At 45.4% G+C, this 16,134-nt stretch overlaps 2 protein-coding genes across 3 annotated transcripts in view; both read left to right on the top strand.

The window, feature by feature from the left end:
- Window positions 1-328: 328 nt before the first annotated feature.
- SDHB (succinate dehydrogenase complex iron sulfur subunit B) lies at window positions 329-13,385 on the top strand. Of its 2 annotated transcripts, none has more exons than XM_019541468.1 (8): window positions 329-431; window positions 1,997-2,142; window positions 3,884-3,969; window positions 5,628-5,764; window positions 6,102-6,218; window positions 9,096-9,197; window positions 10,407-10,584; window positions 13,168-13,385. In XM_019541468.1, exons 1-8 carry the CDS (start codon window positions 357-359, stop codon window positions 13,194-13,196), a joined length of 870 nt encoding a protein of 289 aa, XP_019397013.1. In that variant the 5' UTR covers window positions 329-356; the 3' UTR covers window positions 13,197-13,385. The 2 variants fall into 2 exon arrangements, with proteins under 2 accessions (XP_019397013.1, XP_019397014.1); XM_019541469.1 differs by having other exon boundaries at window positions 330-431; window positions 10,407-10,529; window positions 13,168-13,383.
- Window positions 13,386-15,906: 2,521 nt separating this feature from the next.
- The window catches only part of ATP13A2 (ATPase 13A2), a 34,393-nt gene continuing 34,165 nt past the window's right edge, over window positions 15,907-16,134 (top strand). Inside the window, exon 1 of the mRNA XM_019541465.1 lies at window positions 15,907-15,984. Within this exon, the coding sequence (XP_019397010.1) occupies window positions 15,975-15,984 (10 nt within the window). The 5' untranslated portion in view covers window positions 15,907-15,974. The remainder of the gene's footprint in view (window positions 15,985-16,134) is intronic.

The raw sequence follows: 16,134 nt of genomic DNA, 5'->3' as shown, positions 1-16,134 counted from the left end.
GGCCGGTGTTGAGGCCGTCAAACAAACCCCGGGCCTCCCTCAGGATGGGCGGGGAAACTGAGGCACGGAGGGCAGTGCCCCCCCCCCAGGCTCCCAGCAAGTCCTGCCCCGGACCCCACCGCCCAACCGCGCTCTCGCTGGGCTCATCTAAGCCCTGCCTACCTGGCCTCCCATTGGCTCCTCCTGTTTGGCCCCCATCCACGGCGGCTGCCCATTGACTCCATCTCTCTCACGCCTTCCCGTCCTGCCTCTGCGTCCTTATCCTGGCTTCCCATTGGTTTCCGCGCAACCTCTCGACGTCCTGCTTCCGCCGCAGCGGCCTTGTGGGATAGCGGCGGACTTTGCCGGGACCCAAGATGGCGGCGGCCGTGGTCGGAGTCTCCTTGAGGAGAGGCGTCCCCGGGCCGGTGCTGAGGGCGGCCGCGCTGCAGGTGGGGGAGGGGGAGCTGCGCCCGCCTGGTGTGTGACGGACCGCAGCGTGATCGCATCGTCGCTATCAGTCGTAGTAGATGCTATATTATGATTCGATTATATGTATATATTATTGTTATAGGATATGGTATTATATATAATGACGCTGGGTTTGATATATAGCAATGTCCTGCATATAGTATAACGTAAGTGTAATATAATATAGTATAATACGTATAATATATAGTGTAATATAAGCATCTCATTATGTTATGTGCCGTGCATTGCTATATATTAACGTTGCATCGTTATATAATATATATGTATATATATACACACACACATATATACTTATGTGCAATGCAGTCATGTATACGTACATATATAGGAGTGTAGTATGTAGTAATATTATATATGATGCATCATATAATATAATGTGCTATCAATATGGTATAATGTGCTATTGACGTGATATAACATAATGCTCTATTATGTGCTGTGATAATCCCTGGTAGAAGCCGTGCCTCTGCTGTAGGGGAAGGCTGGGCTAGTCTGACAGGGATGGGGAATCCCTTCCTGCCCCCATTGCAGGTGGGGCTGAGCCCAAGCAGACGGGCAGGACCCTCCGGGGTCGGTACAGCCCAGTCTCTGTCCCTGGACTGCAACCAGCACCTCTAGGGGAGGCTTAAATCCCCCCGACACTGGTAGCAGGAAGGTGGGTGAGTAGCTACGTCTGGGAACACTCCCCCCCCCCCAGCAGAGCACAGGCGCTGTGGTGCCTAAATCATCCCTGACGAGGATGCATCCGGCTTCTGCTTGACCCCCCTCTGGTGATGGAGAGTATGTAGTTTCCCCAGGCGTCCATGCCACGGCCTCCTGGCTCTACCGGAGAAGGGTTTGTCCCGGTCTCCAGCCTAAATGCACTTTGCTGCAGTGTCAGGCCATTGCTCCACATCCTCCTCTCTCTGGTGCTGAGTGCTGCTTTGGCAGCACCGTCTCCAGGCCGGTTTGATGCACGTGGAGCTGTGGGTGTGAGCCCGCCGAGGAAGGTGCTCCATTAGTAGAGGGGGTTGCTCATTGTGCATCTGCTGATGCTGGGGGGGCAGCACAGGTGAAGACGGGGATGGAAGTGGGGGTTCATAATGAGTGCTGCAAGGGGGGGACATGGAGCAAAGCGCACCAGCTAGCGCCTGCGGGCTCTCTGATGAATCCAGGGAGCCCATGGATGCTGCCCAGAGACATGAGCAGAAGAGGGGTAGGAAGACAGCCCTACAGTTAGTGCGGTCATCCTGGCCAGGTCCTCCATCCTGATGTGCCACATCCAGGCATGTACACACCATCTGTGTGTCAGACTGATGGTGGCCGTGCACAGCCACTAGCCCCAGATCCCAGACCACTTTGGAGCCACACCGAGTACGCAGTAACGAGCACACCTGCTGCGCAGCCCCTGAAAGCATCCAAGTACCCATCCAGCAGTACTTGGAGGTGGCTGCATCATCTCCTTCCTGGGATGTGGATGGGGCCTGCGTCCTGGTGGTGGTGCTGCTGACCAACTCTGAGAGGCTGTTCTCTGATTTGGGTGCAGGTCTGCCGTGGGGCACAGACAGCAGCTGCTGCAGCTCCCGCTCCCCGGACAGAGCTGCGGATCAAGAAATTTGCTATCTACAGATGGGATCCAGACAAGTATGAAGACAAGCCCCACATGCAGACCTATGAGATTGACTTGAATAAGTAAGTATGCACCTTGACACTTGCACATACTTGGCACTTGCACTCAGCCAGAAGGCTGATCGGTGCAGGTTACGTCCCCCCTCAGTTTTGGACCTGTGAAAAAGCATTTAAGAGTGTGGCTGTGGGCTTAGTTTAGACCTCCTCTAGCTGCTGTTTAGAAAACACTATAACTTGTGCAGCATGATCGTGCCTCAGTCGTGCTGTAGTGCGATGTGGTTTTGCCAGTATAGATGAAACCAAATCTTTTATTTAGGCCTAATGACCCTTAGTACAGCCACCAAGTAGGGTTTCCTTAACTGGATGGTTACACTGGCCTTTCCCGGTGCAAGCAGAATTGTCAGGGATGCAGATTCCAGCTTGGATGTCTCCCAGCACATTTAAAGTGCAGCTTTATTTCTCAGTGTCTGTAAGCTGGTGTCCTCAAGCTATGTTAGTGGCATGCACGTGCTCAAGAGTAGTGTGACATAGTAGTTATGTACGCACTTAAATGGAGGTGCTGTTAGGCTCATAGATTGAAAAAGCAATTCTGCAGAAATGATGAAAACTATATCAGTCCCTTCTACGACTGCACATATGCTTATGCTGCTTAATGATGCAATATATAACTCTAGATATTGTGTAAATTCTTAGCTACTATTTGAGGTATGAGAGACAGCATTTTTTCCCTCTGTAGTTATCAAGAAGGGTACAGCCTTCCTCTGGGAGATGGAAACCGTTGTACAGTTCCCCATGCCTTTATTTTTTCATGACTTGATCGCCACAGTGCTGTTTATGAAGGGAGTCGCCTCAAGCTCATTTTGAAACTTCCGGCTAATGCAGAATGTAGCTTATTAAGCAGCAACTGATAGAGCAAAGTCCGTTGTGCTGTGAAGTCAACAATATCTTCTAAGTTCTGGGTGGAGTTTCAGGTTTTGTTTTCTTATCTGTTACATCAAACCTTGTCCAAGCTTCTCTATTCACATGTACAGTTCAAGCATGGTTGTGAATGAAGAGACACAACCTTGCAGTGTCCTGGATTGAGAGGGCTTGAGTGGTAAAGGAAATCTATGAGGCAAAGTGTTTTGTTTTTTGTTTTTCCTGTGATCTGTCTTACTGGACCAGCTGCGTAGTTGGGGGAGAAGTTTGACCAGCTTTTGGCAGCATGTGCCTGAAAAGGGGGCATCAAACTTTTCTCTGAGCTCTGCAAGTGGGCCAATAAAAATGAAGATCACAGAAGAAACCTTTGCTTCTAGTTTAAGAGGGAAAGAGTTTGTAGGCAGGTGTCTCCAATGAAACGTTCTCGCCCTGCAAAAGTGTCGGATCTGCAAGGCAGAGTTGAGAAATTCATTCCCCCCTGCGGGGTGTTACTGAACCATGGGGATAGTATGATTTTTATGATTAAATCAGGTAATGTGGGATTGGTTTAGATGGGCAAATTAGTGTGCTTAGGATTTTTTGTATTAAAACATTTCTAATAAATTTACTAAAAATAAATGTGGATTAAAAATCCAGTTCATGTAGCACTTTTGTTCATTTTGTTGCTAGAGAACACAGCATTGGTCCAGAGCTGAAAGGGTGTTGCAAACAAGGCAGTCAATCTCCGTTCATGGTAGATCTTCAGTAGGGACAGTGGGAGTTGGTGTGAACAAAAAGTTCAGCATCCATAAATCTGGGGTGGCTTCATGAATACATGAAGGGATTGGAGAGGAAATAGTAGGGCTGAGAGAGGGGGTTGTTTTCAAAGTCCTGTTTTCTATTATAGGTGTGGGCCTATGGTGCTTGATGCTCTGATCAAGATAAAAAATGAGATGGATGCCACCTTGACCTTCCGTAGGTCATGTAGGGAAGGTAAGGCATGCTCCTTTTTTCCCTCTATCTGCCGTGTTGAGGATGATTCAATGCACTGTGTTCTCACAAGATACTCGTCCAAACAAAGGTGACTGCCAAAAGCAAACGTAAAATACAGCACACTTGACCTGTCTTTGATTCAAGTGCTAGATTCAGATAATTTGTTAATGGATCAAAATGGTCATATGATCTGTGTTGTCTGAGCACTTCAGACAAATTATGGCCCTTGAATTCATTTTGATTGATTGGAAAGGTTGGAGAAGTTGTCAGAAATTGACTGGATAAAATAATGGCATTAGGGAATATCAATGGTTGTGGTGATGGTAGGATTCACTTCTGGTATGTGTGGTAGTAACAGTCCCATTATGTGGGGTATCCTGAAGTATAAGGGTTTGCAGGGAGCTCTCACCACTTCAAATCTGGAAAGATCAATTGTAAGAGACTTTCTGCAACAAGTAATTGATTGCGGAGGACTTGCAAATACTTATGTTCAGGTATTGCAGACCATTTGATATATTTTTAAGGCCAGAAGGGATCATTGCGATCATCATCTAGTCTGATTTTTTTTTTTTTTCAGTGTAATGTAGACCACAGAATGTCCATTACTTAATTCCTTCATCAAATGCAATAGCTGTAACTGAAATAGATGATTTTGAAAAAAGAAATGCTGTTTCAGTTTCTAGTGATGAAGGATTTACTGCAGCCTTTGGTAAACTGCTCAAATGGTTAGTTTCCTTGCTGTATTCTAGTATTATTACAATTTACTAAATGGAAGAGCTTCCTATTAAATTGCTTTTTGCCCTGCAGATACTTAAAAGGTCCCTTGATCACGCTATAACCTTATCTCTGATAAGGCAGATAATTGGAGTCCTTAAGGCACACTTTCCAATCTTCTCTTCATTCTCATGGCTGCTCTTTGAACCATCTTTAATTTAGCATTACCTGCCTTGAATTGTGGATGCCAGAACTGGACACATTTTTCCAGTAGCAGTCACAGCAGAAGCATACATGGATAACAGAGCCTCTCTACTCTTACTTGATATTTCCTATCCATATAGCCAAGACTTGTATTGGCATTCAGCTCGTGTCTAAGGATATAGACAGACATGGTTCTTTGAGTAAATGTGATTATCTTTTATTAGACCAACTAAACAGTTGGAAAAATTGTTCTGAATACACTCTTTCAAGCTGAGGCTGTGTAATTTTTATATAACAGCTTCTGTATCTTCAGTTCCTCTGTACATCCTAGTTTTACTTGCTTTTTTGAGCAATGACAGCCACTGTGCAGAAACTTCCCTGAGCTGTTGATAGTGACTCCCAGGTCTTTCCTGAATAACAGCAACTTGACAGTGTACACAAGGAGTTTAAATCACTTGCTTCTAACATTTGTCAGCACTAAATTCACCAGCCACTGTACCACAGAGGAAATGTTTAGCCCTCAGTTTCTTTGCTCTCTAATTATTAAGTGGTGATGGTTCTGGTTGGCCTAGGTAGCAGCTATTGGGGAGATTGAGTGATTTCTGTTTTATCTTCTGCTGGGATAATGGCAGCAACCATAGTCTTAGAGATGATATAATGGAAGCCAGTTGGGAGTGATGATTTAGGACAAGGAAGACTACAACAAGTGAAGCACCTGATCTCCCTTCTCTCCCTCACAGGTATCTGTGGCTCGTGTGCTATGAACATCAGTGGTGGCAACACCTTGGCCTGTACTAAAAGAATCGACACCAACCTTGACAAAGTCACTAAAATCTACCCTCTGCCCCACATGTACGTGGTGAAGGATCTTGTTCCAGTGAGTTCTGCATATGTTCTGATTTGTGTAATGAAAGCTGACTGTGTAGCAGTCTGATTTTTGTAGTGAGGGAGGATCATCCCAAAATTTATACATCCTCGTACATAATGGTTTTCTAAGAACATCTGACAGTGATGTGTATTGAGATGGAGTAATGTGAGTAACTAATTCCCAATTCTTCTGGCTTCATAGCCAGTGGTTAATCTGTGGGTGTTAAAAAAGAAGTTGGTATACAAAATTTACGTTTCTGCCTGACTCTTGTAGCATAATGTTAGATCTTGCACAAGCCACAATAAATAATGAATATGCCAATTCTTCTGTTTTTAAAAAAACACAGGACTTGAGCAACTTCTATGCACAATACAAATCCATTGAGCCTTACCTGAAGAAGAAGGATGAATCCCAGCAGGGTAAAGAGCAGTACTTGCAGTCCATAGAAGATCGCCAGAAACTGGTTATTACTCCTTTTTTTTTTTTTTCTTATATTCCTTTAATTCTTTCCAAATGAGAATTGGGTAAGATATTTTAATAGATGGTGGTCATCCTCAAGTAAGGGCAGTTCTTTTAGAGCAGCGGTTCCCAATCTGGTATGGGTACCACCAGTGATGTACAGATAACCTGTCAGTGGTACATGTTAACAGATTTATTATAATTACTTTGTATGATAAAAATTTGCTGGTGGTACTGAAGGTTGTATCCTTTTAAATTGGTGGTGTGCAATCTGTCAGAGTTTGGTTCAGGTTGGAGTGTAAAATCATCTCCACACCTTTTGCTGGGATCTTTGTTTTCAAAGAAACTTTATGCTGTGGGATCTTCTCCCTGGAAGGTAGTACAATGTTCTTTTTTGGGGTTATCTGTCCTGGGATGTTGCAAGATGTTAGGACGCAACCTTTAGCAGTCATGTTCAATAATATGATGTAAAAGGCAGCGTAGGTGAGTCACTCATGTCATTTGCCTATACTGAGGCTTCTCCCTCACTTCCAAAGAAGCATAAGAGCACTTTCATTCATTATGTGAAAACAAGGCACTCCAGTCCCTATCTGACACAGGTTGGCAAAGTTACCACTATATTCCCCAACCTTGGGAACAGACGAGGTAAAACCATTGTGGTAGACTGCAGTTTGTCTCCACTAGAATTTTAAAGCAAGCTAGCGAAACGTTTAAACTACACTTTTTTTTTTTTTTTTGGCAATTAAAACAGCCATGGTATTCACTTGCATTTAAACTTGTTCCTGACCATAAATCCCTTGAGCCCTTGCCTCTAACTTGGTTTCCAGGATGATGTCAGTCTTTTGGAAACTAACCTTTTTTCAAAACTAGTGGAGAGGGTTTGGTATTTAAGCCACTCTATAAATACTTGAATGGGTCTTTATGTTGCCAGCATATTTCTATGTGCATTTTCCCTGTGGCTACTTTTGCATATTTCTGTGTGCATTTCCCTTGTATATTTACTTTTTCCCCTTCTTTCCCCTCTTTTGATGGATTTTGAAGTCAAAGTAAAATTCTGTATAGGAATATTTGCAATAGCCATTGCTGCTGACTGAATTCTTTAAGCAGTGAAAGACTTTGGTTCAAACTGTAAATACTCTTTTTTTCAAGGTAAACTACCAAGACCTTACTAAAAACGTGTGAGAAGGAACAAGATCTAACTTTGTAAAAGAATAGCTGCGAAACTTTTTTACTGTGCATCTCAATTTTTGTTTAAAATGAAGCCATCATATGACTGCTAATAATGTCAGTGATAGCATGAAAATACCATAACTTTTTTTTAGCAAAACCTAGAATTGTCCTGCTTTTGAGAACTTCCCATCCAGCAGTTTAAGACTGGATTTAAAACTGGAAAGGATACAACGGAACTAATTGTATGATGACCAAGTGGAACACATTTTTTTTCAGCTGTGTGTTCAAAAAAGACTGTTAGCAGCTTTCTTTTCCAAACTGAAAACTTCATTTCCAGTGCTATGCCAGAATTTGATTCTCACTTCCAGTATTTGTGGTCTACTGTGTCTTCAAGATTTCTTATTTTGCATTATGCAAAATAAATACGAATTAAAAGTCACTAGACCTAACTTTATGCAGAAGCACAAAGGAAACCTATTTTATTCTAATCAGTCATTTCTAACTAATTGCTGGTAAGTGATAAAAATTATGGAGCAAGAAGTTTTAACTTCAGCTTGATCTGTATACTGTTTAAGTCACCTTCTGGAAACTAAAGATTCAATTATTTGAAAAAATATAGTTTCAGGTATCTTGTATCCTTGTAAAAACCCATCTCTTCCTGCAGACTGATCTTATTTCTCCTCTTTGACAATTTTTGCCTGATTATTGTAATTCAGAACCCTTAGATGTGCAATCCACTACAAGCGGGTTTATTCCTTTCAGAGGAAACCTGGGTTTTATGAAGCCTTGAAGCAATACTCAGAAATGTAGTTTAAATAAAGTGGGGCAGCATCCTTTCACTTAGGGTCTGGAGAACACTATTTTAAGTAACAGTAATTGTTTTTTCCTCTTAGCATTCTCTGATAGGAAAGATATCTGACTTCTGTCTCTTGAGAGCTCCACTGTGCAATAATGGAGTGTGGAGTTTCTATATAGTCGTACCTTATAGTGATGCATATTGTCCTAGAAGCCAAAAGCCTTGCTGGACAGTACTTCTCCTTCTCTTCCCAAGTCCCTGGTTAAGAGACCCCAAGTACTGTGATCAGCATGGAGATAACTGAATCGTACCTGTTCATACAGCTTGCCAAACTCTGTGCTCCAGAAAATTGGAAACTCTGTGCTCCAGAAAATTGTTAAAAGATCTGACTTAAGTGCTTTTGTACAAAAGCACTCCTATATTATGGGTGGCGAGGGAGGGCAGGGCTGGTATGATTCCTTTGGGTTTGCACACTCTTCCTTGACTGCTTGTGGGATTCATCCTATCGCATGCTAAAGTATCGGTACTTCTTTCTCTTCTGGCAGCCACCACTAATTCCTTTTCCTTGGTAACATTGCCTGGAGCTGTGGTTCAAATTCTGCACCCTTTCCTTTCCTTGAAAGCTTATTGGAGCCTACCAGAGACTAGCTGCTTGAGGGGAAATGAACATGGCTTTCTCTTGCACTTCCCCTTCTCCACTAGCGTAATTGTTTCCACTCTCAGCAACAAATCTGTCTTCAGTGCTGGAAATGGAGGATCCTAGTGTCCTGCTTCGGAGGACCAGCTGACAAGAACTGTCCTTTGCAAGCACGTGAGAACTTGCACATGAGTTGAGGAAGGCAAATCACCTGTCAGAAGAGTTGGTTCCTAGGTGGTCTTGCACTGCTGACTGTCTCCTCCTCCCCTTCCCTGCAGGATGGGCTGTATGAGTGCATTCTGTGTGCCTGTTGCAGTACCAGCTGTCCCAGTTACTGGTGGAACGGAGACAAATACCTGGGCCCTGCGGTACTGATGCAGGTAAGAGGTGCTGATTGTTTAGTGGTGGGCAGAGAGCGAGCTTGATGGGTAGGACTGTTTTTTCTGGCTCTTCCTCCTTTCTGCAAAGGTAGTAGAAATGCCTAGCTTGCTGCCTTTTTAACCCCTTTGAGAGGGGACATGTTTACCACAACAAAGGGATCTTAGCTTGTGGCATCAGATATGTTAAAAAATAATTTGTGAGAGCTCCCTGTGAAAGTGCTCCTCATTTCAGTCCTGCTTTGTTCACCACTTGTGATTTGGTTATCCACTCCTTCATTCGGGTCTGTTCTGCCTCCTGCCTCCTTGGGTTGTGCTGACAGCACTGAGGATTCTCGGGTGGTCTCCCCACCAAGCACTAGTCAGGCCCAGGACTGCTTCGCTTCTGAGATGACAGATGGATGCATTTGGTTCAGTGCCACCTTCAGCTGATAATTTATATTAAACTATATTTAATGTAGACAGATGGGTACTATAAAAGGCCCTGAAATACTACTTGGGTGTCAAATCCTGAGATAAGCTGGCACAAACTCAAACTGGTCTTCTGGATTATAACCACATTTACTTTGGCTGCTCTTTACTGTCCTATAGAAGGTCTTGTGCCTGGCCTGTCCTTTTGCAATGCCCCAAAAGTGTCCTGACACCACAGTATGACTAGCTCTAAGACAGCCCTTGTTAGGAAACCTGGAGTGAGGGACTGAGCCCTCTTGTATTCCAGTGTCAGGACAGAGACAATTCTAGTAGTGATGGGCATCTCTCTCACTTTTTCTCCTTGCATTTCCTTGCCTAAAGTGTAAGTGCATCTCACTGAGCTATGATGAAAACCAGATTTTAAAGTGTCTTGAAATGGCCCAATTTTCAAGTGTTAAGTGGCTTTTAGTACATCCTGTCCATCATGCTACATTACAGAGCATATTCCACAAAAGGAGAGAGCAAATTCATCACTGTTCAAGTGATGACAGGTCATATTAAGTATTGCAGTGTCTCCAAGTGTGTGTGTGATTTATATAATTGCTTTTAGTCACAAATCACATCCTTGATTCTCCTGCCTTCTAAAGAGAACAGTAAATGATCTGAACAATACAGCATGCTAATGGCAATGGGTTAGATTCTGTACTGAAAGCCCTAAATTAAATCCTGCTTTTGATATGGGACTCTAATTACTTTGGACATAGGAAAGGCAGTGTACAGTAACGATGCTCTGGGTTTCAGGCATATCGGTGGATGATCGATTCCAGAGATGACTACAGAGAAGAGCGGCTGGCACAGCTTCAGAACCCATTTTCCCTCTACCGCTGCCATACGATTATGAACTGCACAAAGACCTGCCCCAAGGTGCATTCCCCCCCCCAACCCTTGCTAGGGCAACTGGAAAGCATGTGCAGACCATGTGAGCTGTGGGGTGAGGAGGGAGAAGTACCTCTGGGTTTTTAGGCAATTAGAGTGAACACAGTCCCTTCTGACTTTGCCCTGGTCTCTGAAGTGCACTGAGCACTCAGCAGCTATGCTTGTGTGGAGATCAGCAGTGCCTGCCACATGACAGACGGCACACAGAAGCCTGTTGTTTGTGCTAAAGATTAACGACTTCTTTCCTTACAAATGAGGATCACGGGTGAGTTGTTTGGGGTCCTGTTGTAGAGGCTTTCAAACTGAGGTCTGCGGCCCATTGACTGGTATAGGAGCCAGAGAGTCTCTTGGTCGGTGTGACTGTGGAAATCCAGAGGGGGAGGATTTTTTTCCCTCCCCCTAAACCACCCCTAGCAAAGGAGCTAATTAATCCTCCCTCTGACCCCAAAAGGGGGGTGTGTATTAGCCTTAGGAAGGCTGCCTGCACACCGTTTTATCCCAGCAGAAATAGTCTCTATCTGGGAGACAGGGCTGTAGTGTATTTGCACAGTGGCGGTAGGGATAGCCGGTTTCAGAAAGCTCTGAATCAAGGTTTTTAAAACACCAAGCAGTATCTTTTACGTGTACAACAAAGTAACTATGCATATCGCTGAAGCGCTTGACAGTACATGTGACAGAAAAGACTAAGGAGTTGGCTACACTTGGTAAACACTGCACTGGGATCCTCTTACAAGTGTCACTGTTGTTTCGTTTTGCTAATATCTGACTGGATAAGACATTGAGTGGAATTTTCCATATTTAACTCCTGCATAAAGTCTCCATGCTGCAGTGACCCAGCTGGCTTGTATGGCAGACATTACAGCCAAGCAGCTTTGCTGGTCCTGCAAGCATCAGCATTCTCTTAACTGGACCTGGCTTACACCTGGAAGGGCATGAAATTCCCTCCTGGCTTTTGCAAATAGCAAAAGCTACTTCTAAGCAGCTGCTGTACAACTGAAGGCCCTTTGCCCAGCTTGAGTGAGGCAGATGCCTGAATTGATAGCTCATGACTCTTGGAAAACAAGATGCTTGGGGGTCGCTGGCCTGCTCTGCATGTCTCCCTCACTAAACCTGAATGCAGCTGTAAATATTACGTGATTCAGAATTGCATTTATGAAGGCTTTACTGGAATATAAGTGTTTGCGTACATAGGGAGGCAGGTCTTCAGGTGTTGTAAATTGATGTGCTGCTTCGGTTAGTGTAAACAGCTATGGTTTCATCGACTTCCATATAACTAGCTTACAATGTATATAAACAGCATGAATGTCATAATGAAATAATGCATCAAGGCTTTGCCTTTGTGATGGATGTATGTCATGTTAGCTAATAACTACTGTGTTTCAACCAATACGCTCTTATTGTATTAGAATCACAGAAAATAAGGGTGGGAAGGGACCTCAGGAGGTCATGTCTACCCTGCTCAAAGCAGGACCAGCCCCAACTGCATCATCCCAGCCAGAGCTTTGTCTAGCCAGGTCTTCAAAACCTCCAAGGATGGAGACTCTGCCAACTGTCTAAATAACTCTTCATCATCTCTGAAGGCTGCACATGAGCTGTCTGACACAATTTCCTGTTGCAGTCTCTCTCATGGACCTGCTTCTCTCATCCCAGTGAAAAAGCAGGCTGCTTGTTATTTCCCCCTCATTTTGAGATCAAGCATGCACTCAGGCCTGAGTGAGCAAATTAGGCATATCTGCAGAAGGACCCATAGCAGCAGGGGTGTGGTGGCTGTAAAACCCAACAGAAACCCCTTTTTGGAGAAGCCGAATGAATTCTGTGCTAGAAGTGTTGTATGGTGGTCTGGCTGCTTTGCCTTTAGAGCCCTACTCCTTGATATTTTTTTTTCTCCTCGCATTAAGTAGAACGCAAGACTTTACATCTGGACAGCTGTGAAATCTGGACACAGCCACCTTGTTAAAACTGTCCCATGCTTCTCAGTGCCCCGATTGGGGTTTGAGTACAGTTACGTGCTCAGTTGACTAAAGGCCTTCTCTCCAAGCAAGTAGGTGTTCTCATCAGTTGCTTCAGTGGCTGCTTAAGATGGGTCTTGCTGTATTTTAGCCAAGTGGCAAGAGTTGGTGCCAGCAAATCTCAGACCAGGACCAGGGCCCTACTGGGGATTGGCATTTCAAACCCCACCGCTGAATGGAGTGGTGCTGGAAATATATCCGTTCCCATGCAGGTTAACACGGCCCTCTCTGACTCCAGCTGGGCTTCTCTCCCCCACGTGACCCAACCCTCCACCTCAAAAGATGCAAATTTAGTGCACCCCAAGCTTCATCTTCTCACATTCTGGCAGCATCCGATCCTCTGCCAGCCAGTCTTGTCCATAACTCTAAGCTGTTCCCCTGTATATACACCATTGTTTTAAATATTGGAAGTGGGGCTCTATGCTGGGCTCACAGGTGGGCACCCACTTTCTTTCCAAATGGGCAGCGAACACTGCCAGCTGACCTCATAGGGACCCCTGTAACCAGTAGCTCGCTGCACCAGCCCTGGCCCTGCTCAATATGAGGATATAAAGGCTGTGGTAATTAAATTTTCACTGGCAACTCACTGATCCCTTTCTCTCTCTCTCCCCCCCTAGGGTTTGAACCCTGGAAAAGCAATTGCTGAGATCAAGAAAATGATGTAAACTTAAAAAGAGAAGGCAGCCAGTGCACTATGCCATTGCCCAGTCAGGGCTCTGACACGCACATACCATACCGAAGTGTAATTTGTATCTGAAATCAGAGGACACGGTTCCCACAGGGCTTGTTTTTTTTCACTGCTGTGCATGTACAATAAATGTTATCAAGAACAAGCCACTGGTGCTTGCTTTCATTAACAGAACTGAACTAACTTTCCCTTCTTCCCTTCTGTCTCTTGGCTGAACAAGTAAATTCCAACTGGAATCTGAAGCCAGTTGTTTTTGGTGTGTGCAGCTTACAGAAGCATTAGAATTAGACTTTGCTCCCACATTTTGCCCACCCGGTGCCAGAGGCTGTCAGTTCTAGCCTGGCACCAAAGCAGAAATAGTTCAAAGATGCAATTAATCTAATAACATTCATTTTAGTAATAAAACCTCCGCTTGGGTTAAAGGTGAGGTGCAGATCTTCAGGGAGGGTGTGTGTGTGTGTGAACAGAAATGAAGTATGATGTGAAGATTCACCAGCCTAGAGACTTCTTAGGTCCAGGGGAAGACTCTTCACTGATATCAGTAACTAGGTTGAACCTGGAGTGCCCGATGTAAGCACAGGAAAGGAGTGGAAGCACAGGAAGTAAACACCATTTCCTTTTAAACATGCACGCGGCGTGCTTGTTTAAACATGTTGCAGCATGTCGCCAAAGAAAAAAGGCAGCAGGGAGGGGGCTTTTAACACATCACTGCCCATATATGAAACAGTCATTTCTCTTTGAATCTCTAAAGTATGTATGCCATAACGTGAATTACCTCTTTCCTCCAGTCTAGTCCAAGCTGATTTTGTGCCCCAACGGCTTACTAAAATATAGTGCCATCAACATAGGGTGCTGGGATGTCATTCAGACCGGCGCAAGAAGAGGTTTGCTTGCTGCTGTTCTGCTAAGAGGGACATCTTGAATACGCTGGATTCAGCCCCATTTGGGTGGTGGAGCCTATAATCCTCAGTCTGTTCAACCTCACTGCAGACCATACTTTAAAAGATGAACAGATAACAGTAATATATATAAATATATATATATATATATTAATATATATGTCAACTTCCTGAATTCAAGCAGGTGATTGTGAAATGGCAGCAATGGTGAAATAAAGGTAACTGAAAGAACCAACTGCGGGGTTTCTGTTTTGCTGTGCAGTGGATTGGACCTGCAATACAGATAAATGTCATAGGAGCCAAGAACTTCGAATTTGCTGTGCATCCAGCTCAGCATGGCCCGTGAGAGATTGCACGAGGATTTCTTGCTCTCCTGCAACGCACTGAGCCCCAGAAGCATTCTGGGAACCAACAGAGGTGCAAAGAGCCTGTTCTGCCAAAGCTCCTTATGTAGATTTAAATTTTAATAGCAAATGACATCCACATACGATGCAAATGACCAAACAGTATAGGTAAGCTCAAGCACAATAATCGTGCTGGTATTTGGAAGGAAGTAATCTTAAACTCTCTAAGCCCTAAAGCCATGCTTCTCAACCTGGGTGCCATCCCTTGAAGGATGCCACGTGATGTTTCATAGATTTCATAGACATCAGGGCTGGAGGGGACCTCAGATGATCATAAAGTCCAGCCCCCTTCCCGAAGGGCAGGAAGTCAGTTGGAGTCATAGGATCCCAGCAAGATAAAAAGATGTTAGTTTAGCGCAGTTAAGCTGACAACACAGTTCACCAGATAAACCCAGAAACTTCAAATAGGGATTCATAGGTGGGGTCTGAGTTCTTTGCAACAGAAAAACTGCTGTATTATTTATTTTCTGTATTCAAAGAGTGAAAACAGCTGGCATTTTCCCAAGGGGCCAGAAAAGATCTCATGGCACCCCAGGGTGCAGCAGCCCCCCAACTTGAGCATCTCTGCCTCACACCAACAAGGTGCCTTGAGATCCTTTCAGGGAGGCCACGCACCACGAGGTGTTGAAACACGATGAACTCAGCTAACCTAGAGATTTCAACAGCAATCCACTGTGTCCAAATCACACCGACCGGCTGGAGGTTTTCCAGGTCCTTGGTGACAATTGCTTTGCTGTTTTCCTACAAAAAGCACAAAGCAAGAGCCACCACTTTCTGAGGGGCCCTTGAGTGTGGAAAAGGCACTGAACAACAGTGCTGCTCAATCAAAGCCTTTCAAGGGTGATGCTGGGGGTCACTCAGGGTTTGCACCGCTAGGATTCACAAGACAGACCCAGGGTTTTCCCCTACGCAGCTGCACGGTATCGGAGAAAATTGGGGCTGGAAGGGCCCTCAGGAAGCAGGCCCAGCCCTAGCTATGTTATCCGAGCCAAGACTTTTTTGTTCTTGTCTTTAATGGAAAATGTTTCACATCCCAAAGCGCATCAGCTAAATCAATTCCAAATCCGCGTGAATCATTCGAGACCCACAGGCGGCTCTGCCAGCATCCTCTGCCTCCCAGCCGAGGCTTTGTGCAGCCAGGCTTCAAAACCTCCAAGGATGGAGAGTCCACCACCTCTCCGGGGAGCCTGTCCCCGCGCTTCACCACCCTCCTAGGGAGAGTTTCTCCTAATATCCAACCTCAACCTCCCTTCTTGCAACTGGAGCGGGACCCCTGGCGCTGCCCAAGCGGGCGGGGAGGGGGAGGGACGGGAGGACTACAGCTCCCGGCAGCCACAGCGCGGCCTTCCGCCCGCCCCACCGGGGACCAGCTGAGCCAGGCTCTTTGTGTCTGCGGCTCCGCACCCGCAGCTCCCGGCAGCCGCAGCCCCGCCATGAGCGCAGGTGGGTCGGGGCATGCCCCCGGGTCGGTGCACGCCCCTTGGGTGGGTGCATGCCCCCGGGTCGATGCACGCCCCTAGGGTGGGTGCATGCCCCCCCGGGTCGCTGCACGCCCCTTGGGTGGGTGCATGCCCCCGGGTCGGTGCACGCCCC

Source organism: Crocodylus porosus, unplaced genomic scaffold (genome assembly GCF_001723895.1).
Source record: "Crocodylus porosus isolate Cpor-Errol unplaced genomic scaffold, CroPor_comp1, whole genome shotgun sequence".
NCBI lineage: Eukaryota > Metazoa > Chordata > Crocodylia > Crocodylidae > Crocodylus > Crocodylus porosus.
The sequence above is the reverse complement of the archived record's forward strand: the minus strand, read 5'-3'. Positions and strand labels throughout refer to the sequence as shown.